The sequence below is a fragment of the Nymphaea colorata genome, chromosome 7, assembly GCF_008831285.2.
Source record: "Nymphaea colorata isolate Beijing-Zhang1983 chromosome 7, ASM883128v2, whole genome shotgun sequence".
In the NCBI taxonomy this organism is placed as follows: domain Eukaryota; kingdom Viridiplantae; phylum Streptophyta; class Magnoliopsida; order Nymphaeales; family Nymphaeaceae; genus Nymphaea; species Nymphaea colorata.
The window spans coordinates 21,430,286-21,457,372 of NC_045144.1; the positions used below are offsets into that span (position 1 = coordinate 21,430,286).

Sequence of the window (27,087 nt, forward strand, 5' to 3'; positions counted from 1 at the left end):
ACTGTTTTTTGTCTATAATTCTTTTACAATTCGCGATAAAGAAATCTAGTTAAAACATTAGATTTTGATCAACACGTGTTAATCAAAATGACAAGAAATCGATTGCCGCTATTTTTTCTAATTATAAACAAATTATGAGGAGGAGATAAAAATTTCTGTACAGTTTTCAAAACAATGGCTTTTTGGAACGTCCTTTCTTCTTCCCTTCGTCTCTCTTTCGGTGCGGTGCGGGAAACAGTGTAAAAGAAGCATCTTCGTAATTCCAGTCAAAAACAGGAGGTACAAAGACTTCTCTCATTCTCCTGTCTCTAATGGAGAGTTGGTTCCCTATAAAAGCCCCCGTTCGGAGGCTTTGTTCTCAGGCGGCGACAGACAGAAAAATATCAGTTCCTGTTTCAGTCTTTGGTAGCTTCTGGTAGCTACCATCTTCTTCTTTGTACCGAAACCGCCATTGTTACTCCCCTCTGATACCATCATGAGCATCGCGGTGTTAGATGGCGCCACCATCAGGTCCTTTGTGTGGGACGACGAGGCCTTTCGACGCTCCGTCGAAGACCGCTTCCTCCTCCTCGACACCAACCACGATGGGCTCCTCTCCTACTCGGAGTTCCTCCACGAGCTCCAGAGGCTGAGGGTCCTCGATTCCTCCGGCTTCGGCGAAGAAGAAGCGGCCCGCAGCGGGGAGCAGCTGGCGCTCATCTACGCCGGTATGTTCCAGGCGTTTGACCGGGACAGGAGCGGAGCCATCGACATGGCCGAGTTCAGGGAGGAGATGAAGCGGATGCTGCTGGGCGTGGCCGACGGCCTTGGGGCTCTGCCCGTCCAGATGGTGCTGGAGGACGACAGTCTCCTGAAACTTGCCGCCGACCTCGAGTCCTCGGCAATGGAAGCAGCGCTTGCCTTCTGATACAAAACAGACTCTTCTAGTTGTATAGTTCCTTGAGCTTCATTCAATACACGCGAGAAAAGAGAAGCCGGTTTTCGTTTTTCCTTTTCTGGTTTCTTCATAACAAAATCATGATGGGTAGGAGTTCGTTGCTGCAAGAGATCGATCATTGATGTAATGGCGGTCTCTGTTGAGTCTTTTTCTTATGTTTGCCTTCAATTGTATTGGATTAATCATTCATTGGTGCCTTCTTTGTACTCGAGATTGAAGATGAATTATTAATTTCTTACTGAAGCTTCCAAATTCACGAAGATGTTCTCCCCGGTGGTTTAGCCATTTCTTCAGCTGTTTTACTCTGCTGAACTGTTGAATTCTTTGATTACGAAGAAAGCTAAATCAAAGAGGAAAGCAGAAACTTCATTCTCTTTGGGGGTTTCAAAACAGTGTTCACAAATTGGTTTCTGTTCGTGTGGATTTCTTTTTTAAAATTCTTCACGGAACTATGAACTTAATTTTTTTTTTGGTACTGGAAATAATATTGAATTTGCTGCCGGTTGTGGGCTTGGAACCTAATTTCTTGCTTGAATTCCAATTAAACTATAACCTCATTGTTAAGTAGAAAATGACCACATATCGGTTTTAAGCAGTGTTCATAAAAATCGGTCAATTTGTAAAAATCGTTGTCATTTATTTAAGCACATGAATGTAACGTAGTCAAATCGGAGAATGTTTTTGCAATCCGTGTGCGTGTTTTTAGGAAAATAATCACTGTAATTTTTTATTTAAAATTAACGAAAGGTCTGTTTTAAGATTATAGGAAAAGGTTCGTTCTTAAATTCATGGATTTTAAATCTTGGACATCTTCAATCAATCAAAGGAAATCAATGGTCATCAGACTTTCTCTCCGAACGTACTTCAAATGCGTTTCGTTCTAATTGTAAACTGGATTTCGTGAAAGATCGAAAATACTACAATCTAAAATGCTTCGCACTAAGGAAAGGCTTATCTATAGCCTCATTTAAGCCGTGAGTTTTGTACGAGAACATATAAAATATTGAAAATTAGGTTTTTGGAACGAATAAAAAGAATCATGTGCTTAAAATAAGATTCTAAAACATATTAGCAAAAAATAATTTAACTTTTAAAACTTGCAATTGCGCGTCTTTTTATGCTAATAATTAGTTCTTTAAAGTGAGATCCGTTATCTGCCGACTTCCAAATCTAAAGGCAGGGATGCTCAGTCCCCAGATTTGTTCTTCGTCCCCCGATTCCGAGTTGCAGTTTTACTACCAGAAAAGCGTGTCTGTTACACAAAAAGTCATTCCTCCCACAAATTTCTAGTCTCCACAAAGAATTCGATGGGCGTCTGGTTATAAGAAAAAGGAGGAATCGCCGTTTGATCTCTTTCCTCTCGACTGCCAAAAAGTGAACGATGGGTGTTCTATTTAAGTAGTCTTCGAATTTATAGATTTTTAATGAAAATATCATTTTACAAACTTTTAATAAAGCTCATATTTTTTTCAATAGTTATCAAATAAAGATTTTAGATAAATCTACGTTCAACACAAAAAATCCTTCCCTAAAATGACAGAACATTGTAATTTAGTAATAGAAAATAAAAAGATTTGCAGTTAATATATTTTTTTTTCTCGAACTATCGTTTTTATTGTTTTCAAAACAACGGCTGATTTTTTGGGACCCTCCAAACTTTGTCTTCCCTTCGTCTTTCGGCGTGGAAAAGTTCGCCATTCTGGTCAAAATCAGGAGACACACTGAGAGCAGCCACCAGTACCACACGGCCTCTCTCTCTCTCTCTCCCAGTCCTTCCTCTCTGTTTCTCTCTAATGGGGGAATTGGTTCTCTATAAAAGCCCCTGTTCGAAGCCTCTGTTCACAGGCGACAAGAGTGACGGAAAAATATCAGCTCTTGATTCGGTCTTTACCACTTTGGTATCCTCTGCGAGACACCATCTTCTTATTTTGTATCAGAACCGCCATTGTTGCTAGCCTCTGCTACCATCATGAGCATCGCGGTGTTAGACGGCGCCACCATCAGATCCTTTGTGGGGGACGAAACGGTCTTCCGCCGCTCCGTCGACGACCGCTTCCTCCGCCTCGACACCAACCGCGACGGCCTTCTCTCCTACTCCGAGTTCCTTTACGAGCTCCAGCGTCTGAGGGTCGTCGATTCCTCCGGATTCGGAGAGGAAGCAGCGGCGCGCAGCGGGGAGCAGCTGTCGCTCATCTACGCCGGTATGTTCCAGGCGTTCGACCGGGACAGGAGCGGAGCCATCGACATGGTTGAGTTCAGGGAGGAGATGAAGAGGATGATGCTGGGAGTGGCCGACGGTCTGGGGGCTCTGCCCGTCCAGATGGTGCTGGAAGATGACAGCCTCCTGAAGCTTGCCGCCGACCTCGAGGCTGCCGCAACGGAAGCGCTTGCCTTCTGATACGAATCGGCTGAAGGACGAGACCACCTGCTCTGTCTGCTTTCTGCAATATTTTTTTTTTTGGAGACTTTACTAAAATTTATATTTTTTTGTCTGGTGGGGCAATAAAAATAGCTCCAGTTTAAGTTACTTTTAACTACCGCCTGAATTGTATGAAAAGGTATTGAATTAAAATGATATATTTTTTTCATCTTGCTTTTAATATATATATATATATATATAACACAGACAAAACTATTAAACAGTTGAACTTGTCGGACAAATTTGCGTTTAAGAGCCTACACTTTTGTCAAATCCAAGAAACAGACTCATGACTCACGCTTATTCTTTTATTATGGTCTCCCAACTTTTTGATTGACGCCCATCGACAAGGAGTCAAATGTGTTGAGGCATTCATGAGACATTATATTCAGAAGTCGAAGATATGGTGGAACACTATGTTTCAATAAGTATAAAACTCCAAAACCAGAGACCTGGCCTTCCTTTTTTTTTTTCTTTTTCTTTTTTCGAAATTGACATAAAAAGTTTTACATATCTTACACGAATTTTGAAAAGTTTTACATATCTTTTACAAACGAGAACTCCAGGGGTGAAGCCCCTCGCAGTCTTTCATGGCCTTGGCGCCATTTCAATTTTTTAAAAAAATATTTACATGTAAATTTTAAAAGTAACATTTCAACTCATATTAAAATTTAAAAACTTTAATTCGATTTGGTAAAAAATTTTTGATTTTCTTTGTCTTCACTTTCTGTCTGCTTAAACCTGCAACTGCAAATCCAAAAGCTATGAAACAATGGGTAGCTTCTGAGTCTCCGTTTCTCGACGTGTGCTACACGTCGACCTCCATTAATCTCCTTCAGGAATGGTAGTCAACTCCTCTCTCTCTCTAGGTCTGCATGTCCTTCATAAGGGCATGCTTCCCTGTCTCTGGAAAGAAGCGGTTGCACAGAGAACTCATCGGTGCCATCGTTAAGATGAGCATTGTGGTGTTGGACGGCTCTACTATCCGGTCGTTCGTGAAGGATGAGGAGGCCTTTCACCGGTCCATCGACGACTGGTTCCAGCGCCTCGACACCAACAGGGACGGCCTCCTCTTCTACCCGGAGTTCGTCCAGCTGCTGCAGATGATAAGCTGGGTCGTCGAGCCGTCTGGCTGCAACGAGGGAGGAGAGGGGGAAGGAGGTGGCAGCGGCCTTTACGATTCCGTGTTTCGGGCGTTCGACCACGACCGCAGCGGCGCCATCGACCTGGGGGAGTTCAGAACGGAGATGAAGAAGGTGATGCTGGGGATGGCTGAGGGGCTGGGGTCGTTGCCCGTCCAGATGCTGCTGGAAGACGACGACAGCCTCCTGAAGCAGGCCGCCGATCTCGAGTCCTCCTCCGAATGAATTGGTTTTGGCTTTCTAGAGATGCATGCCCCAAACTTATACACCGATTTACCTCCGATTTACTTGCAGCTTCACCATTTCTAGCTGTCTATCTGTTGTGTGTATGTGTGAGAGAAAGAAATTGCCCCTTTTTTTTTCCTTATGCAAATGTATTTAAACGAAGAGATTATATATATATATATATATATATATATATATATATATATAGAGAGAGAGAGAGAGAGAGAGAGAGAGAGTTTCTTTAAAGTCAGAATCTCAGTGAGGATTTCATGTGTTTTTATGTGCTTTTAGATTTTTAGTATGTTCTAATTTTTAAAGGGGACATTTCTTTACCTTAGAACTGCCATCCAAGGTGATTCGAGATTACTAAGAGTTTCAGATGTGAGGATTTGAGGTCAGACCACCCTTTCAATTCAACCTCAATTATAAGTTTTTGCCTACATATATGTAGATATCAAATCCATGTGCTTATTTACTTTGGAGGTCCTACATAAAAAGGATTTCAAATTAGCCTTTGATTATACGAGACTATTGGCTATCAAACGCACCCTAATGCTAAAGCTAAAGATTTTACTTCATATAGCTTTTACGTCGTGTGCACTCTACTTGATTCACGAAATCCCAGTTCAGTTGGTGAACTGGTTCTATCGTATGATCCACTGGTTCCATCAGTCTGTTAGATCGTGTGATTTTTCCATAGATAAAAATGTGTAAGCAGCATTAATGTTCTCTTTTGCCGGACTTCGTTGCTTGCATTGCCGACGGCAGACTGAGCAGGAGATTTTTTACTCGGCAGCTCTCATCTAAATATGCATTATCTGTCTGTCCAGCCTGAGAGGATGATGGTTTTTGGCGATCATAAGGATTAAAATAAGTTTTTTGAAGGTCCCAAAAGGTTATCATCATGACAGCCAAATATTCCCAACCCAATGACGAAAATAGCAGAGTCGAGGAGACTACTGGCGTTATTTGACAACTGAAGCAAAATTTTCATCCCTTTTGGGAGGGTAAAGAGGGTGCCTGATTGGCCAAGCCTATAAAATTTGAGGCGATTTGAGATTTTGGGATCATAGGACTCAAGATTTCAAATCCTTGAATAAGAATATGAAATTTGTATCTGGAAGATGCTTGAATTACAAAACGCATTTGTAATCCTTGCATTTTAAAGTTTAAAGACCTCAAGTCAGACCCTCCACTTCATCTAATTTGAGATCTATGGATTTGAGCCAATAAAGATTTTTTATATTCATAGTCCTGAATTCCATAGATTCCTATAATCATGAAGCAAATTCTTAAGTTTATTCTCAAAACAGTAGTTTGGTAGAACCATAAATTTAAGGTAAGCTTACCTTTAAATCAGATCTTGGACTAGAACGCTATGGAAATAACTCAAGCACCGGAATGACAAAATTACAAGAGACGAAAAAAAAAACAACCTCTGAAGTAGGTAAAATCTATGCTCAGCCCAGTTAGCATACCTCATGAGTACAATAGCATGAGAAAAACTCCCCTGTAGTCTTAACACTTTTCACCAATTTCCCTCTTATATCTTCTCTCATCCTATGGAAAAAGTAGTACACATACAATTTTACTCGAGAACTTGGGTTCTTGAGACAGTTTGTTTCCCAAGAAAGATGGGAAAATTACTCTTTGCATTGCACCGGGAAGAGGGTTTCTTTTGTTGTAGGCAGAAAAACCTTGTATTGGAAAAACCAGCTGATGTTTTCTTTTCCTATCGTGGGCATGAAGTTTGAAGCCACCAGAAAGGACATGCCCTACGGAAATCCTTCAAGCTGTGAGAGGGCCAAGACAGCAGGTAAGCAAGACTACCAGGCTCAGCAGAAATTTGTTCTGAATCAGCTCAATTACTACAAAAGCCAGTTTGAGTAGGACTTAATTACTCGAATCAATTAGTAACTGGATAGAAAGTTTAATCTCTCAGCTAACCCGTTTGCATGAATCCAAAGCCTAGCTAATCAAACTATGATATACTAGAACAGATAAATACACCAGATGAGCTACTTCCATACACAAATACACATAAACATCAATCGAAACATTTGCTAATATGAAATTGGCAGCCCTGCCCTTAAGGTAGTCACCAACTTCCATCACCCTTCTGGCACTGGACAGCGTCAGCCCATATATAGGCATACGATTTCGGGGAGACAAGAATTTTTAGTGCACACTCATCCGAGCCCGATCATTGAGACCCCCTTTGTGGGGAGGCACCTCATACAGGCTATTTTGGGCGAACTCCATGGACTTTGCCTCTTCCACAGAGTTTGTCTCGTACCCAATTGTGTCGATTTCAGGTACACTTTTTTGTTGAAAGCCATTCGCCATGGGAGTGAGAGACTGAAAAATGGGTGGTTGCCCGAAAATAAAGTGGTACAAATACATTAAGGCTTTGTATAGTGCAATTGTCTGCTAAATTACTCAAAAATGTTGCATTTTCTTCTCATAAAAAAGGACTTGAATAAGCAATAAGCAGAAATTAACACTAAGTAAGCTTTCTCCGATCTCCACTTAAAAATGTGCAGCATGATACAACAGAATCAGCTACCCCACAATTTTCCGCAGAACAGCTTCTGCACGTTGCTCCATCTGGGGCAACACCCACTCATGCTGAACTATGTCAAGGCTGTCCTTCTCGGCACTCAAACTCTGAAAAAACAACAGATTAAAAGTATCATTAATCAACAAATCCCACTAGCTGCTAATCATGCACAGGCAATGATAATAACTTTAGCATCTCGAAAAGATAAGTTACATGACCCAGTGCATAAGTGAAAAAATAGCAGATGAAAAACTGATGACGGGCAAAGATCGCCAGAAGATGAAACACCTAAGAGGCTAAGACCATAAAAGGCAAATAGTTCCAATATTTTGACACTTCAACAACCCGTCAATATTATGTCAGAGAGACAGAGAACACACCAAATTCCTCTCTGAGTTTCGGCAGGAGCAGAAAAATCCTGAACACCCAACAAGCGGACATGTAAAGAAAAATAAATTTGATGCCATTACCAAACGATGCGTTAACATCTTCTAGTTGTGTCCAACGGCGTGTTTCTTGTCATATTTTTCCCATCAACTGCAATACAGTTGTGATGAGCATGATTGTAATTTGAAGAGGTGATAAGTTTGCTTATTCTTGGATTTGAGGTGGACGAACTTGCCATTAGTGGTTATGTCTAGCCTGGCGGATCATTTAAGTAATTAGAAACGGTTCTCGTTGAAGGCTCAGCATTTTTTATATTTCCACCACTACCAAAAATGGGTTGGCAAAGACATCTATTGGATGGCCAATCCAACCAGGCTTCTAATGGTTTCTTACCAATGGGAATCAGAATATCTTGTGAATTATAACAATCTCATCACAGTTTAACTATTTAACTCTAAAACTTTGTTCTTCGACACAGAAAGGCTTCTTGGAGCAAGGTCAGGTCCAAGTGGGATCTAAAGCTACTTTTAGTGCTAAAATATCAAAACCACAAACTGCAGGGCAACATGATTTCAGCCAAAGAACTCCATGCTGCTTGGTAGTTGGGTGAACTTTCAATCAAGGTTTGACATCAAAGGCATAATCCCTAAGGGAAAGCGAAAGTGAAATGGGGAAAACTAATGGGGTGAAAGTGGGGGCTGCCTTGGAGCTTTACATGAATACATTGAGGGGCAACAAAAACAGAAGTACAGCAGCCCAAATTCTGTTATCCATACGAATTGAGAGAGAGAGAGAGAGAGAGAATCAGAAAGCTTTTGTAAACCTGGCTAAGTGGGTTAGCTTAAAACACTTAATCTGGAGGATGTCAGCTGTCTGGGTGCCTGTCCCTTTGAACAAGACCAGATCACTGCAGAGATTTTCCTGATGGCTTGGAGAGAAATGGATTATGACGTTATACCTACAAGGGGCAAATTAGCAATGGAATGGTGAGGATGTTAATCCATCAATAACTACCTTGGACTACCAGCTTCTTTTGCTATCACAAGAACATGAATAAAAAAAGTTCACATGATTTCAAATGGTAGAAACTTGAGCTCCTTATTTGAACCATGACTCACAAAGCATCGCTTGCCTAGAGCTCATCTACCAAACATTTTGCCCATAGGGGATACATGTATTTTATAAGCTTATTCTCATATCTACTTATATCAATCCCAGCCACCTGGATGAGAATCTAATTTTGAAAAGGGTGCTCAAATCTGATATAGTTTAGGACCTTGGCTTTTCACAATAACCTATATAGGTGGTGCTGTTTTCAAGGTTGTCACCGCAATGACAAAGATTTGCTTACCAAATAAAGAGCATTTGCATTTCCCCATGTCCGTTGGTCTTTTCAAGATCTTGTGACAGCAAGTATAGTGGAAAATGAGAAATTGCAAGAGAATTGCAATTCTTAAAAAGTACCCCCCATATCTTGCGGTTCATGGTCAAATGACCTTCTAACCAACATTCTTATCTACACTCTCAGCTGTAGTAGCCCATCCCACCTGTGACCTCGCAAAATTAGTCCAAGTATGCAGCACGCACAGTCATCAATATCACTCGTGGCAATATCTTGCCAATTTTTTTTTTCTCACAATCCACACCCAGACTGTTTTTCCTGGAAGGATATAGGGAACATCTCAAAAACATTTCAATATACATAACAGTTACAAAAATAATAGGCTTTTGACATTTCTTGCAGAGGATAAAGAAACAGATATAAAACACTTAAAAGGAAAAGATTCAAGAAAGAAAAAATATTCCATCTTTTCAAACAAACCAAAGTGTTTGCCTTAAGTTCAAAAAGTTGGTTCTTTGATCTCAATAATATTATGATATTTCTCTTCCAATAATATTCCGAAAATATTGAAACATTTTGTTGACATATTGGTTGGCTCCAAAATGGCAAAATGACAATAAATATTCAGATATTTTTACTACTACATTCAGGATATTAATGATTCGGATTAGCAGTACTATCCCGGTATCCCCTACTTATCAAACACCAAAGGAAACCAACAAATTCTTCCACTTCATCTAATGAACATGTTCGGAGTGTCTAAAATATTTAAAGCATATAGCTTTCACTGGATGAAAAAGTTGCACATCGTCAGTTGAAAGGTCCTGCATTTGACTCCATCAGAGCCAACATACATTCTTAAAATGATTTCTAATAAGTAGTAAACTTAAACAAGAAAACAGTGACCAATGACAGGGATTAAGCAGACACAGAAGTCCCATAGGGTAGCCGTAGGCTACAACTGACTGACCGGCCAAGGCAAAAAGTAAAATCAAAATAATTGATGAATAGAAGCTAAAACAAAAGAATTTCACATATATATATGTGTGTGTGTGCATGTACGCAGAGCCAAACCAGTCTTTTTGCACCAACAAAAATAAAATAAATAGGACTTAGACAGATGACATGAATTCACCATAAGAGACAAAAAACTTAAGAGAGTGAAAAATGTTGAGTACCCTTGTCGGATCAAAACCAAATCCGCCACTCATCTGCATCATCCTCTGTGCATCATCCATAGCTGAAGCATTCCAGCAAATGAATTGGAAAGTCAAATATTTCACTGATAGAACCAATGACCAAATACTTCCGTTGCATAATATTTTCAGTAGATCAAAAGAACATAAAATCCTTATAAAGAGACGCGGGCAAGAGAATGGTAGAATGAAACTAACCGTTTTCCTCTCCAAGAATAAGACTAAATAGACCTCGTAAACCAAACAGGTTTAAAAAGTACCTGCAAAAGAAGTTCAAAATCATGTCCTGGAAACTACTTTCATGGGCTGAACATCAAAAACATAAACATGGATAACTCCAATAAGTTCAATCTGCTAAAATGGATGACCATAAAAATTAAAATAGCAAAGCACTTTACCATGAACGACTGCTGACATAGCTGACATCAACAGTGCTCAAGTCAATCCCATTCTGCAACATGCCTCTGAACCTTTGAGTAAGCGGAAAGGGTATCTTGGCTGACAAAAAATGCAGAGCAGTCATTGCACATCGAAAACCAAATAGAAAAAAATAATTCAAAATGCTAAATTGCTATCAAAGTAAGGGACATCTGTTCAATCTTCTCCATGATGCTTTGACTAAAAAATTGCTGAACAAAATTCATGGGTTTAATAATCAAATATAAAATAACTTGGCAACTCACAAGCCTAACCTAACTTTGTTAGTCAAAGCACCAGGAATGTCTCCTCTATAGTTAGTGTTTTAGCTTCTTCATATTTTTGGACAAAAGGGTCCATAACTAACAGCAAGTGTAGCAGAGGCATTAATATTCTTTTAGGCCCATTGACACATGCAATAGACAGAACCAAGGATTGCAATCTGAAACTGTGAAACATACATGAGACACAATATCACGTCTAATCACAACAGCAGCAATCATGCAAACCACAGTGGCAGGTTATTGAGTGCAAGTAGGATTGACCAACTACAGAAATTCACAGTCAAGCCAACTGCACAACAAATGCAGGAAGCAACCTACAAGCATGGGCACCCTGTTGTTTGTGCATCTGATTGAAAATAGCCTCATGCATCAAGAGAAATCAAAGGGGACATGCATAACTGTTTTTCACTGAGATTAAATGTCATAACACGTGCATCTGTGTGTGTGAAGAGAGAAAGAGAGAGTAAGTCTGTCATTATGCTACACCAGTATATATTATTGAATCTAGACTTTTGTACTTTCTACCAAAATCACAATCAGACATCCAACGAAAATCACACATTCTCACCGCCCAAAGTGTTGGAACATAAATCCAGTTGGTCCATGTAGGTTTCAGACCATAATTAGGTCCATTGTGAATGCATGTCAAAGTACAGTCAACTTAGTGACCTGATCCAAAGTGCCAAACAATTCATACCAAAGTATAGCTACCTATTAACAATACAAATTAGAAACTTACTCACTATAGTTTAGTATTACTAAGCCAAGTCGCAATTAGCGAATTGCATCACAACTAGATGGTTAAGTAAGAGCTGTATCTTTAACCAAACCTAGCCTATTTATCTATAGCATACACCATATTGAATCTATGAAAAACTGATTTAACTTCTCTCCAACCATTAGAACGCTCAAGCAGTAGGTCCAGTCATAAAACCACTGAAGTGGCAGTAACGAAGCATCACTCATGTAATCTCTTGTTTAACTCAAGCCAGATATGTCTGACTTAGGCACCACTAAGATATTGTGCAGTCAGTTGCAGTTGATATAACAGCATGATATTTAGATTCGATGAATGAAAGTGAGGAGCTTGATCCCCAATGTTACTTATCAAAATAACTAGTACAGTTAGTAATAACAAGAGAAAAAATAGCAAGACAATAATGGAGAATGTAAGTCACACGCCCACACACACACACACACTAAAGGCAAAATAAAGTTCCATATGCGCAAAACTTCATCCAATTAAACAAATTACCTGCAACAAAACCAGAAAAGAAGAAGTTCACCCATGCAAAAGTAAGTGTCTGCAAGTTGCAAAATAGCACACATAGTCAGGAGACCATTTTTAATGCAAGCTCATGTCTTTTCAACAAAGTCACGAACCTGTGGGATGATCATTGAAAGGTTCTTCTTCATCATATCCATAGCCATATTCGGATCAGAAAACATCTGGGCCTGTGCATTTTGTGCCTGGCCCTTGGGAACAAAAAGCAACCCATTCTCCTGAAAAGGCTCAGACAGTATCAGTATACCACGCCCATTTCTTGGAAAAAAGGTTATTTTGCAATCAAGCTAAGAAAGTAAGAATATCAAAGGCAGTTTTTTATTAAAATTATTCACCTTCGAGTTCAGGAGATATGTGAGTTAACTTTTAAGTGAGATCCACACGTCTATCAACATGCTAAAATAACATTAACTAAGGACACCAGAAGATTGGGGTTTGAAGGTTACATCAATTTCTTCTTGCTAGTTCTACAGCTACCACTACTGCAACGGATAAAAATTATTGTTGCTCGAGCTCCTGCTGTTGCTTGATACAAATCTATGCACGTTATAACAGTGCTAACGGTGCTAACTTTTCAACTATCTGTTAAAAAGTTGCTTACAGCCCACCATTTGAAAGAAATTCGCCACAGACACGTCCCGCCCAACCGAGGACAAGACAACCCAAATTCGAGTCCCCCAGAAGAAGTTAAATCCTAGATTCACATTAAACTCACAAGTCCAATCAAGACAGATAACAAGCCCGAAGAATAAAACGAAACACAGGAACTCGACCGAATCAAAAGGAACGGAGCCACGGAGAACCAAAAATCCAAAAGAGCCTCCGAAGCACCGCAATGACACAAACCTCGTTGGTGAAATAGGCCTTCCGAGAGCGGAACGAGCTCGCGGGGATGAAATTGGCCGCTGCCTTCAGATTCCTCGCCCTAAGAATTACCTGCCTGGTAGAATTCACACAAGCAGAGACAGCAAGAGTTAGAATTAACAACAGAAAGACCAAGAACGACGATATGCCCTGCCGTTCAAACCCCGCGCAGTTCGTCAGATTAGGGGAAGGAGACGTTCGAATAAAGAAGAGGGGGGGGGGGGGGGGGGGGGCGCAAAGGGCGTTTACCCTTCCTTGAGCATCTTGACGTCGGGGGGCTGGGAGGAGCGGAGGAGCTTGGAGACGAAGTGACGGAGGACGCCGATGAGAACCATGACAACAGAGAGAGGGATCAGCACCCAATCTCGGATGGCCGTGTCCAGAACCAAGTCTTCCGCCATCGCCCCTGCTCCGGCCGATAGATACACCGATCGATCGATTGACCCCCTCTCGACCACAGGAGACCCAACTAGCAGCTGCCCTCTTCCGTTCGTCCCAAAAGAGAGTGAGACCTCGCCAACGACGGCGTGGTTTTGTTGGATCTTTGGAGGAGAAAGGCTACCACCTCCCCTCTGTTCCTTCCCTCGCCTCCTCTTCAACTCTTTCCAGTTCTTCTTGCGCCTTTTTTTTCTAATGCTTTTTATTGAAAAAAAAAATCTGATATTCTGTATCAATATCAACATTGGTTAAGTGACTATTTTTGTTCGTTAAGACCCTTAGCTACGAATGGATGGAAGGGAAAAGACTTTAACGAAAGGAAAAAAAAAAGAAAAGAAAAAGGTAGAAAGTTCCTCAAGAAAATTTAGGAGTATCAGTAATATTTCTTATTAATTTAATAGTTGACCTCACAATTGATCATGACAAGCATAGGTATATGTTTGTAACAACATGAAAAGGTAAGCTGCCCTTTTTTAATTTGACAAAGTATGTTTCATTTTCTCAATAATAATAGTAGAAACTTTAATATTTATTGATAATCCCCATGAAAATGCGACTTAGGTCTTTCCGAATAGTAAGTTGTTAACTTCCTATTCCTCAAAATAAAATCTAGATTTGAATAAAATACAGTCCTGTAACTATTCTCATTGATTGATTCTAAAAGGTTCAGGGAAATCTCATCCCCAGCAGAATTGCATCAGGGGATTAAAATGCCCTCCAATCAATTAAAAGTTTAGGTCAGGATTAACTCCTTATATAAATTGATTAAAATACCTTCAATTCAAGCATATTTGACGCTGCATAGCTAGTTTTCATTGATTTAGAAGTTAGGTCATGTATTTTTTACATGTCAGTCTTTGAATTTATTTAAAAAAAAAATCCTAATAATAGTGATAAGATTGCACACAAGTTTTTTCGAATTTCCAACACTCAACCTGACAAGTATACTTGGTGATCACATGTACAAACATATAAACCTTGCAATCCAATGTAAATTAAATCTGCTGGGGTGTAGGGTCCCTCCCTTTTAATATCAAACAACTAAGAATGAATATAAACACTGCAACCGTTTTCAAAAATTTTCAGTATAAACTATTTCTAATTTTTCTAAAGACGAGACTTTACAATCCACCTCCTATAGGAACATGCATCGTCGTGTCAAACCTTAACGCCCAATGTTAAATTTTGGGGTCATTTGGCAACGGTAACATGTTGTTATTGTCATGTGAATTTATCCTAAAAAGCATAGCAGATTCATGAAACACTTATACAAATATTCTATGATTTGCGCCATTTGGAGTAGGTTTATGAAACAGTAACAATGTATTACTATTAGGGCTGCACACGAGCCAAATCCAGCCCGAGCTCGACTCGGCTCGAACTCAAGTCAAGCTCCTTATAGCAAGCTCAACTCAACTACACAAAATCAAGCTCCATGACTCGTTTAACCCATTTAACTTGTTTAGGTATTAATTCGTTTAGCGTTAACTCATGTAAGCATTAACTCTTTTGACTCATGTAAGCATTAACTCGTTCAAATCGTGTAAGCATTAACTCGTTTAACTCATGTAACTTGTGAAACCAGTTTTGACAATATTACATAGAGTACTGGTTTGTGAATCGAGTCGAACTGAAATTTAAGCTTGACTCGTTTATCATTTCAAATATCTTGGTAAGCTCAAACTCAGCTCATTTATAAACGAGTCAAGCATGAGCCGAGTTTGAGCCGAACCCGAGTTGGCTCAGCTCATTGTGCCACCCTAGTTACTATTGCCAAATGCCCATTACTGTCATAGCTAGAGGATGTTTGATAGAAACTTCTCAGAACAGAACAGAGCGTGCCATTGTGTTTCTTGCATGAAGAACACATACAGCTGGAGGGCGCAGGTGCGTTCTCTGTGCTTGCATTCACGGCCTGCCGAAGCCACCCTGGGACGTGTGTCAAACACTCTTTTTAGGAACGTTAATGGATCAAATTTGGATCGAAACCAAATCACTGTAAATCATGGAAAAAGTTTTGAGAATTGAACATAAAATCTGATCTGCTTTGACCTTTAGGAAACAACAAGCATTAGACACAAATTTGGATTTGGTTTTACATAAAAAGCCTGAAAGGATGGATACCATTTTAATATTTGCAGCAAAATTTCTACATGTTCATATCCAAATCAAATTTTGATATTAGATCTTAGCTTACCATCAAACGCGCGGTATATCAAACTGAGACGCATTAGGTCTACAATCAAATTTATTTGAATCTTGAATCGGATTCTTTTGCAAATTTAAACGGATATTGTATGGCATTTTCTTTTCATTTGAACTCAGATCTGAATTGGTATTCAAATATGAGACTACCCATTAACCAAATTTTGATGAAGGGTACATCTGATTCGAATCCAGGCAGCTGACATTGCTTAATAATTTGATACCATTTATATCAATGCATCCAAAAACTGGCTCAAGTGTAACTATACGTGAAATTCTATTCTAGATAGAAAATTTGCGTCCATATTTAATATATTTTCTAAGAGTGAGTCAATAGTTCCCACCTCAAGTTTAATTACATCTTAATAATTTGTAGTGCATCAATCAAATCCCACACATAAATGAATGCTTCATGATTCAAACAGTTAAGATAATTAATATTCAAAAAAGTGAATTTCAATCTAAATTTATCGCTTATAAGTATAAGAACATAGTCGCCATTCTTTTGCCAAAAAATACAAAAAGAAAGTTGAGGTGGGGCTAGGGCCCATGCGGCCCCCCTTGGCTCCGGGGTGCCCTCCTTTAGAGTTGATATTATGAAATTCAAAATGAAAACTGACTGCTTACCCGCGTTTATCATGCCAACCCCATAAAAAAAATCCGAATCTCAAGGCATTTGCATTCCTAAGAGTAAGGAAGAGTTAAAAAGTAGCCACACACCCACCGCCACAAGGGGCTAATCAGGGGCTAATCAGGTGGGCTCCAAAAAATGGCTGGTAGGCTCAGGAGTGGCAGAGTTTGTTACAAGTGAGACATGGTCAGAGCTAGATGGGCTCCAATATTAATGGTGCTAATAACCTCTTCTAAGAAAGAGTCAGACCGTTCCCACCCTAATCTTGGCAGGGTGCCCTTAAAATACGGGACTAACGTGGCACATCTTCCTACTTCATGCTATTGGGTAGTGACATTCTTCTTACCCTTGATTCAATTTTTTTATTTTTTTTAAATTTACAAGAATTATTGGTAATTTATTATAATTTTTAAAAGATTTTTTGCTCTATTTTAAAAATGTATATGGTTTAAATTCAGGAGATGTAAATTTGGTGTGCTCAAATGGGGTAAAAGAAATTTCAAAGCCATCTTTTAGCCTCTTCTGAATCTATGCAACCTTTAATTTTTCCATGTAAAATTTTATTGTGCATTTTCTCGGGAGATAGTTTTTTTTAATGGAAGTGAAATAATAGAGCATGTATCCAGTTGGAGAGAGAGAATATAAAGTTTTAAAATATTAGAAAAGAATAAGTTTTAATTACGTAGTTCATTTAACTACTTGAATTACATAATACGTGGTAGCTAAATAAATGAAATTCAAGATGTTATAGATCCAAGAAGTGTGCACTCTTTTGTGATCTTTTTCATTTTTATTCACAAGTGATTATCTAAACTTATTTGTTATAATGCGAAATAATTTTTTTTTTATAAATACTGAAAAAAGTCAATAGAAAAACCATTTTTTGGAAATATGCTAATAAAAACCAAAACAAAAAAAAGAAAATAAAAAACACAAAATTTTCTCTCTCTAGGGAGAAAGAGGAAGGCGCACGACTAAAAACAGGGATGGCCTATTTCTATTATTCATTGATCAAGTGGCCCCTGCCTCCCGCCCTTGCGTCTGAGAGGTTGCAGGCGTTGAGGAGGTGGTGGTGTGAGTCGGGGGGATCGGAGGGAAGCGAACGGCGGCCGGCGACGAGATGGGTGGCGTTGGAGAAGAGGAGAGATCGGGTAAGGAGGATCATGAGAAGGAGGAGGAGGACGTCGTCGGAAACATGAACGAGCAGCATGGGGAGAAGCTCAACAGGCAGATGAGCGAGGCGTCGTTCTGTGAGACGGAGGAAGAGGAAGAGGACGAAGTGAAGGACGTGCCGGCTCAGCTGGAGTTGGGACCTCAGTGCTCCCTCAAGGAGCAGCTGGAGAAGGACAAGGTCTCTCTCTCTCTCCCTCTCTCTCCCTCTCTGTTCCTGGCTTCTGTCGATTTTAATGGATTGTCTTGCAACAGGACGACGAGAGCTTAAGAAGGTGGAAAGAACAGCTCTTGGGCAGCGTTGATCTGAACTCCGTTGGAGGTTTCTCTCTCTCTCTCTCTCCCTCTCTCTGTCTGTTTCTCTGCTTCTCCCCATTCTTTTCCATTCAAAATATTTACATTTGGTTTTCGAGTTCTCTGTCTCTCTCTTTCGAGTTGGTTCTGTTCCTTTCTCGACGAATGATCGGTTCGCTTAATATTTTAATATTTTTAATTTTTTGCCAGAATTTTCTGCTCCTCGCTGCTTGAATTTCATACTTCCTATTTTATTTATTTTTGCAAAACATGTCGGATCTATTTAACTAACATTTGATTACCCCTTACCTTTAATTCGACGGTCATTGTAAATTAGAAATTTGAAAATCAAGAACTTAAAATTTTCATCATGTCTCAAATTCATAACAATGAATCTGTTTCAAACTGATTCAAGAACGCCAGTGTCAATTTTTTTTTTTTAAAATATGGTAGTAATTTTTTTTATCAACCAGTTTTTAAGTACCAAGTAATTTACAAACTCATTAGATTAAATTTATCAATCGGCCCATTTGCTGAATCGGCAAACTCACCAATTTGGGTTGATTAATCGATTCTTAACACCCAGATCTATAGAACTCATGGTAGAGGGAAAGTGTGTGACTTAAGATCCATAGATATTAAGATGTAAAATTCACAAATCCATGATACAATTTACACAATTTTCAAACAGGGAATCTCATGTCTAAGAAATCAAGAATATAAATACTTGGGATCCAAGATCCAAAAACCTTAGTTAGCTTCCTTCAGGGTCGTTTGATAGTAGAGATATTTTGAGATTCATGAGACATTCACATAGTGTTCTTGCTTCCAAACAATCTTTTGACAGAAACAATCTTTTGACAGATTTATGGGACATTCATAGAGTGTCCTTAAAGCCAAACGACCCCTTCGAGCATTTGTTAAATACGAGACAGTTAAAATGTGTTGCCTTTGCTATGCTGTGATTGTGTCTCTTTCTTTGGATGTTGTAGAAACTCTGGAGCCAGAAGTGAAGATCGTGAACCTTTCGATCTTGTCACCTGGTAGACCTGACCTGGTTCTTCCCATCCCATTGGAGACCAATCCAAACACCCCACTGTTTGTTCTCAAAGAGGGAAGCCAGTACAGCCTCAAGTTCTCTTTCGTGGTCAGCAACAACATTGTCTCTGGGCTCAAGTACACCAACACTGTGTGGAAAACTGGTGTGAAAGGTAACGTAGCACTTGATTAACATGCATTTGGCAAATCATCAGGTCATGTCTTCGATGTTCATGAAATATTGGTTCCACTTATGTTTATTTCTCAACGAATCATCGTTAGGTGATCTTATTTAAAGTTATTAGAGGTTTACATAATCGTCCAATTTTTATTTTTATTTTTATTTTTATCCAAAAATCAACTGCAGGGGGTAAGAGTTTCATTTTTAGACTTTAGGGATTCAATTCTCATGTCTAGTGGTGCATAAATCATTGAGGAAAACAGTTTGGTTGTCAAACAAAAAAATGATGGACTTTTGAAATCAATAACAGGTAGCATTGATTTAAAAAAGACACTCATAATGGTAGAACTACCTACTTAGCAACTCTCTCTCTCCCGCTCTGTCTTTCCTCTCTCTCTTATTTTTTTGTGCATTGTATTGTATATTTCGTCTTCCTGCTTTCGTTTTTGCGGTTTGTTTTTTGTGGATTGTTTTTGTACCTAGGGGACCTCGCCTCTCATAGCATACTCATATTTGCTCCATGCAAAGCCTTGGATGACCTTTATTGGATGGAGATCTGGATGACTGAAAGATTGTACCTCCTAAATATATGTATATATATATATATATACACACACACATATATGTAGGATTCGCTGGCCTCTCATAGCATACTCACATTTGCTACATCTATATACTTAATCAAGAGATGAACAAACATTAACTATAAAGTTTCTCTTAGATCAAAGCCAGGGGGACTGGCAGGGGTCATGGCCTCACATTGGTATTTTATGAAAAAGATACTTGTTATAATTTTCAAGAAAATTTTTTATTTGGTCCTTATAAAAGTTTCAAAATAATATAGTTCGGTCCCTATAAAAAGTTTGAGAAGTATAGTTTGGTTGGCCCCCGAGTTTCTCATATATGTCTAAAAGAGTGAACTTGCAGGTTTATTTTTCTTCGTATTTACACCAGCAATGTTTAATTGGTTTCAAAGTTTTAATTTTTCAATATCCAAATACCAGTGGACAGCACAAAAGAAATGTTGGGAACATTTAGTCCCCAGCAAGAGCCATATACATATGAGATGGCAGAAGAGACCACACCTTCTGGTATTTTTGCTAGGGGCACATATTCAGCCAAATCTAAGGTACAACTCCTTGGCCCTCTTGATTTCTTCCCACATTTTTTAGCTTAGTTCTTGTCTTCCCAATGTCATGGTATTCTATAATTTTATATGCTCAGAGTATCATATACCATGCATACATACATACATACATACATACATACATGCACACATGCATTGTGGAATGTCATACCAAACATACGCATATTGACCTATTATATGCATCATTAAGCTGAATTTGTGATCATAATCTCTCATCAGTTTGTAAAATGATGACAATGCATGCTACCAAGAAATCAACCACATGCATACATGCACACATAAACAGATGCCTTGCAGAATGACCTATTAAACAGTCTCGTGTTTGTAGTCATATGTATACTGATCATTATATGCATCATTAAGCTGAATTTGTGATTATAATTTCTCATCAGTTTGTAGACGATGACAACACATGCTACCTGGAAATCAACTACACATTCGCTATAAAGAAAGACTGGCCAGCATCTAGCTAGCTGATTATCAGGCAACTCGTACGATCGTTAATGAATTTCTTGGTTTGTTTCTCTTCCTTCTCATATAGAACAACTAAGTTGAACATCGTTCTACCAGGAGCCATATTTCACAGGCGACCGATCAAGCTCCAAGCTTCGAAGACGGCGTGGAGACCCAATGAAACTGATCCTCAATGGTGCAGCAGATTTGGACATAGGTTGAGCTAATTCACCTCATATTGGAGTATTACAAAATTGAGATCATAGAGAAGCGAAGAGAATCTTCTTTAGACATTTATGACATTTCAACTAATAATATAGATGTATATTAGGTTGTCTTTTTGATGGCATTCTGATTGGAATCATTTTCTTGAGATGATACATTAATTTTTTTGTTCTCTCTATGTGAACGGTTGTATTTTTCTTTTTGAATTCTGACTATGATTGGTCCTATTGTCATAATTTCGTTTTATCTCTGTCATATTCGAATATGAGGTACAAATTCTTTCATTGCCAAACTACCCCTAAGTAGTATGAACATGTTTGATTGTATATAACATTTTTTCCCATTTAAATTAGTAAAATCAAGGAGCCACTAACGACCAAACGGAATGGAGCCACATGTGGGCATTTGACCACACAGTCCAACATATGTTAGTTATTTTCATATTGGTGATTTCCAACAATCCATTTATTCATATATTATGTGCCCCTTGATTATATCAATATATTTAAAAACCAACTAAATGTCATTTCAATATTAATTAATGTAATTGCAGCCAAAATCCTCATATTGCGAGTTATTGTTTTACTCAATTTCTAGCCAACAGCAATCTTCTACAACTTCTCTTTCTTCATTAGCCACAAGTCCCAAACTTTTACTTTTCATGGCACTCTTTCAAAATATGGTAAATGTTTAAATATTTTAACAATTAAAAAATTAGAAAAAAAATAAAATGAGAAACTAGTAACACAAACGTCAAACATAGTAAGTAACAAATAAAATTAGAAAATAAAAACATACGGTTTGACACTTAAGAAAAAAAATTGAAAAAAAAACCTAAAATAAAAGAATTGATTTTACCAACTCTTCAGCTTCCATTGATTTTTCATCCGAGCAATCAAGGCCTCTTCTCTTTCTTTGAATTCATCAACTGATTGAAATAACTTCTGAATGATTTTCTCTTCTACAATGATCCTTAGGCTTCTTGGCCCTCCTTTTATGCTCACAGCTTCATGACGCCGTGTTTCTGCAACTAATCAGGTTCATTTCCCTCGACTCCTACTGTGGATATCCACTTTGGTAGACACTAAACTGAATTCTAAAACAGAGAGCAACACTGTAAGGAAAGTGCAGGAACAATTTACTTTAATTCCATTGCATTGTTATCTCTCTGTTACTATCTTCGAATGTCATGTCTTGGAATTCAGTTTAACATCTACCAAAGTTAATCGCCACAGCAAGAGCTGAGGGAAATCTGACCGATCAGTTGCAGAAACACGGAGGCAATTGGAAGCTGTGAGCATAAAAAGAGCATCAAGAAACCTACGGATCATGGTAGAAGAGAAAACCATTCAGTAGTTATTTCGATTGAACTCAAGGAAAGAGCACTTTAGGAAATGTTTAAAATACAAAGAATGGGGAGAAGAAAAGAATACGCTGACATGGTAGAAAAAATTTGGATTGGGGAACTAATTCAAACTCTCATGTTTTTAAGGGCATAGCATATATAGATAAACAAAGAGTTAAAGGTACCATTATGAAAATACAAGAAATTTGAAGGGCGGGTGTAGGCAACTGCGTTTCATATTCGATTCCCATGGGTGTTGCAATCTAGTAGGAGTTGGAGGTTATAGGGCCGAGGGTCAAGATCCAATTCAGGACAAGGGTTGTGGTTGCACTCCTTGTCCCCTTCTCTTTCTGTGTGTGTGTGTGGGATCATGGATTGGAGCCGCTATATATACTTGTGATCTATACCTTGGGGTGAATGATGTCTTTCTTTTTTAGGACATATTTTCAATAAATTTATATAATGCTATAGAGAGAATGTTTATCTATTGCGTTATTATTTCTATGAAATTCTGAGATTTTAAAAGATTGTTATACTTATAAAAGATGCCATAATTATAAGATATTATGGATTTGACTATTAATGTACATGGAAATACACCATGAGAAGATATTTTTAAGATAATGTAAACGTCACACTTTTTAAGGGGTGAGACATTCATATGTTGGCTCTAAATAATTAGAGACAATATCACATCACCATATATATCTTTTGAGATTAATTTCTTTATATATAAATAACGTGAGACATACGTTGTCTCAAGACTGAAGATAGTGCAAGTTCTAACTCCAATTAGATTGTTTAGTCCAACTCAAATGAAGTTGCTCAAAATAGAAGTTAGTCACTGCAAAATAATTATTTTATTTATCGACATTACAGGATAAATGTAGTCACTAAATGCAATTTAGCATCACAATTAAAAGCTCCCATGGTAATTGAGCAAATTATCAGTGTCACTTGGGTTTCCATCACACAAGTTAGTCCACTAGAGATTGAAGGCTCAGGCTTGAAACACAACGAAAGCTTATGGGAACCTGAAGTTAAATTAAATTCAGCTCCTCTTTTGTCGGATTAAACTAAATGAGGACAAAAAAAGGCCACTTAGAGTGCTGTTTGACAACAGTGGCAGTGACCGTTGTTACAAATATTAGGGCAGATTCATAAGATACTGTAACATCAACATTCCCGTTCTAGTATTTAGGATAGATACATGAAATAGTTACATATTATCAGTGTTGCCAAACAACCTTTATAAGAACAAAAATGCAAAAAAAGACTGACTTTAGTGACAATTAGCTACTATTCTATATATCTGTTGCAAACATTAGGGCATATTCATAAGATACTATAACATAGTGTTGCCGGTAGATACATGAAATAGTTACATATTATCAATGTTGCCAAACAACATATATAAGAAGAAAAATGCAAAAAAAAAAGACTGATTTTTTTTTTTGGTGAAAGACAAAGCTACCTAATTCAAGTACAACTAGAGTCAACTTAATTTGAGTACAAACACAATTCAGATCATACATACCTCAACCACGACGTAGATAGAATATGAAAGGCAGATATTATTTTAAACAATAATTCGAAAAAACATAACTTTATTGCAAATAACTGATTAGTTTCTTATTACTAGAGTAAAAACATTAAAATAATTTGGATGAAAAGGCATTAAAGCCGCTGTTGTGTGATAAGACCTTATTAGGGGTAAAGACATAGTCATTACCTTAAGTTGATTGAGTAGTGATACATAGGTTCTAAAATCTACATGATAGCAGGAATTTTATAAACAAGAAAATATTGATGTGCTTGAAAATATCACACAAATAGGGGCCTATTATGTAAATATAAGAAAAAAAATACCTGCACGATAATCCGTTAAAACGATCGCTTCTTGCTACTTTCATATATATATCCATTGCATGCTTTGAGACTCTCACACGACTCTTTGACTCTGGCTTTTGACATCTCTGTTGTGCGCCAAGACTGCCGCTGAAGCAAGAAAAAGGAGGAGGAGAATCATAAGAAGAAGGAGGAATGGAGATAGAGGGAGCAATGGCAGAGGAGGGTGGCCCTCTGCAAATTCTACGACCAACCAGAGGCTACATAATGAAGTTCGCCCTCATTGATTGTGGGTATCTGTCCTTCGTGTTTGGACCGGTGGTGCTAACTATCGTGCTCTCGGTCAACAGTTACTTCAATCCCGCATTCTACGTCCTCATCTGGGTGGGTGTCTCCATCCTCACCTTGATCGGCGTCCTTATCATGGTATTCCATTGCATCCATCACCTACGTCGAGTGGCGCCCCTTCCGGACCCCAACCAGCAGTCACAGCAACTGCAAAATGAGCAACATGTTATCACCCCAAAATTTTCAGAAAAGGGGGTTATTAAAATTTTCGGTCCATTATTTTTAAAATGAATTTTAAACACAAGTTTAAATCCAAATCAAGCATTTGAGACCCATTTGTCCCTTCTTTTGATAAAGAACTTCCTTTTAGACGGCGATTTTGGTCTTTTTGGTGGGTAAGATCATTTGTCTCTCATTTTAACAAAGAACCTCCTTTTAGAGGGCGATTTTGGTTTTTTTGGTGGGTAAGACCGATTTACCCCTCATTTTGACAAAAAACTTCATTTTAGAAGGCGATTTTGGTTTTTTTGGTGGGCAAGACTCATTTGTCTCATCTTTTAACAAATCTGTTAACAAAGAACCTTCTTTTAAAAGGCAATTTTGGTCTTTTTGGTTGGCAAGACCCAATTGCCCCTCCTTTTGACAAAAAACATTCTTTTAGAAGACGATTTTGGTCTTTTTGAGTGAACAAAGGCCAAGTCATTTTTTTTAAAAAATATTTTTATAAGCCCAATGGCCAATCATACCCATTTTCAAACCAATTCTTTTTTAAAATAATTCAAAATTATGTGAAATTCAGATGAAACTGGGCTCACTTCTTCGATTTCTTCTTTCTCTTTTTCTTGGCATTCTTTCCTTTTAGCAGAAGCTGATCACCGATTCTCTTCCAGAGAATGCCGAACATGGTTGGAGAAGAAACGTAAGAAAGAAGCTCAGGAAGAGAATCAATGATGAGCTTCGGCTAAAGGGAAAGAATGTCATGAAAAAGAGAAAGAAGAAATCGAAGAAGTGAGCCCATTTATTTGAATTTCATATAATTTTGAATTATTTTGAAAAAGAAATGGTTTGAAAATGGGTATGATTGGTCATTGGGCTTATAAAAATATTTTTTTTTAAAAAAATGAGTTGGGCCTTTGTTCACCCCAAAAGACTAAAATCGTCTTCTAAAAAGAGGTTTTGTCAAAAGGAGGGGCAAATGGGTCTTGCCCACAAAAAAAAAAAAAAACCAAAATCGCTTTCTAAAAGGAGGTTTTTTTTATCAAAAGGAGGGGTAAATAGGTTTTAACCACAAAAAAAGACCAAAATCGCCATATAAAAGAAGGTTCTTTGTCAAAAGGAGGGGCAAACGAGTCTTGCCCACCAAAAAGACCAAAATCGCCCTCTAAAAGGAGGTTCTTTGTCAAAAGGAAGGACAAATGAGTTTTATCGAAAATGGGTGCTACTCTACTTAGGCAATAAATGCAGTGGAATAAAATGGTAAGGATGCCGATGCAGATGACGACGGAGGCACCAACCGAGAAGAGGATGTAGCATGTGGGACTGCTGTTACTCTTATCCGGGAACGCTTTAATCACCACCAGTATTCCACACAGCACCACTAGTCCACACACAAAGGACAGATACCCACAATCAATGAGGGTCTTGTTTGTCACGTAGCCTCTGGTTGGTGGTAGAATCTGCAGACGACCGCGCTCCTCAGCCATATATATATATATATATATATATCCGTTTGAAGTTTTAACTGATTATTGTGCAGGTACTTTTTTTTTCTTATATTTAAATAATAGGTCTTCACTTGTGTGATATTTTCAAGCACATCAATTTTTTCTTGTTTATAAAATTCATGCTATCATGTAGATTTTAGAACATATATATCACTACCCAATTAACTTCATTAATAGTCAAATCCATAATATCCTATAACTGCGGCATCTTTTATAAATATAATAATTTTTTAAAATCTCAGAATTTCATAGAAATAATAACGCAATAGATACAACATTCTATCTATAGCGCTATATAAATTTATTGAAAAAAATGTCCTCCATGTTTCTGCAACTGATCGGTCAGATTTCCCTCAACTCTTGCTGTGGCGATTGAGTTTGGTAGACATTAAACTGAATTCCAAGACATGACATTCGAACATAGTAACAGAGAGCTAACAATGCAAAGGAATTAAAGTAAACTGTTCCTGCACTTTCCTTGCAGTGTTTCTCTCTGTTTTGGAATTCACCAAAGTCGATATCCCCATTAGGAGTCAAGGGAAATGTACCTAATTAGTTGCAGAAGCACGGCATCATGAAGCTGTGAGCATAAAAGGAAGGCCAAGAACGCTATGGATCATTGTAGAAGAGAAAATCATTCAGAAGTTATTTCAACTCATGAATTCAAAGAAAGAGAGAGGCATTGATTGCTCGGATGAAAAATCAATGGAAGCTGAAGAGTAGGTAAAATCAATTCTTTTATTTTAAGTTTTTTTTTTATTTTCTTTTCTTAAGTGTCAAACCGTACGTTTTCATTTTCTATATGATGTTTGTGTTACTAGTTTCTCATTTTAATTTTTTAAAATTTTAAAAAATTTACCGTATTTTGAAAGTAAAAGTTTGGGACGTTTGGCTAATAAAGAAAGAGAAGTTGTAGGATATTGCTGTAGACTAGAAATTGAGTATAAAACAATAACACGCAATATGAGGATTTTGGTTGCAATTACATTAATTATATTGAAATTACATTTAATTGGTTTTTAAATATATAGTTATAATCAAG

The 27,087-nt window shown here is 38.1% G+C and overlaps 3 protein-coding genes across 3 annotated transcripts; 2 read left to right on the plus strand and 1 right to left on the minus strand.

The window, feature by feature from the left end:
- The first annotated feature begins 4,231 nt into the window (after positions 1 to 4,231).
- LOC116257213 (uncharacterized) lies at positions 4,232 to 4,723 on the plus strand. The gene has a single exon (XM_031633824.1). The coding sequence runs from the start codon at positions 4,232 to 4,234 to the stop codon at positions 4,721 to 4,723; it is 492 nt and encodes a 163-aa protein (XP_031489684.1).
- Positions 4,724 to 7,079: 2,356 nt separating this feature from the next.
- Positions 7,080 to 13,668, minus strand: LOC116258116 (uncharacterized). Its single transcript, XM_031635242.2, has 8 exons — positions 13,308 to 13,668; positions 13,041 to 13,134; positions 12,293 to 12,412; positions 12,165 to 12,213; positions 10,607 to 10,706; positions 10,407 to 10,468; positions 10,191 to 10,252; positions 7,080 to 7,390 (listed from the first exon to the last, which is right to left on the minus strand). Exons 1-8 carry the CDS (start codon positions 13,457 to 13,459, stop codon positions 7,286 to 7,288), a joined length of 744 nt encoding a protein of 247 aa, XP_031491102.1. The 5' UTR covers positions 13,460 to 13,668; the 3' UTR covers positions 7,080 to 7,285.
- Positions 13,669 to 17,356: 3,688 nt separating this feature from the next.
- On the plus strand, positions 17,357 to 21,082 carry LOC116257788 (rho GDP-dissociation inhibitor 1). The gene is made up of 6 exons (XM_031634776.2): positions 17,357 to 17,683; positions 17,758 to 17,824; positions 18,789 to 19,007; positions 20,020 to 20,144; positions 20,555 to 20,653; positions 20,733 to 21,082. The coding sequence occupies exons 1-5, from the start codon at positions 17,453 to 17,455 to the stop codon at positions 20,633 to 20,635; spliced, it is 723 nt and encodes a 240-aa protein (XP_031490636.1). The 5' UTR covers positions 17,357 to 17,452; the 3' UTR covers positions 20,636 to 20,653; positions 20,733 to 21,082.
- The last annotated feature ends 6,005 nt before the right edge of the window (positions 21,083 to 27,087 follow it).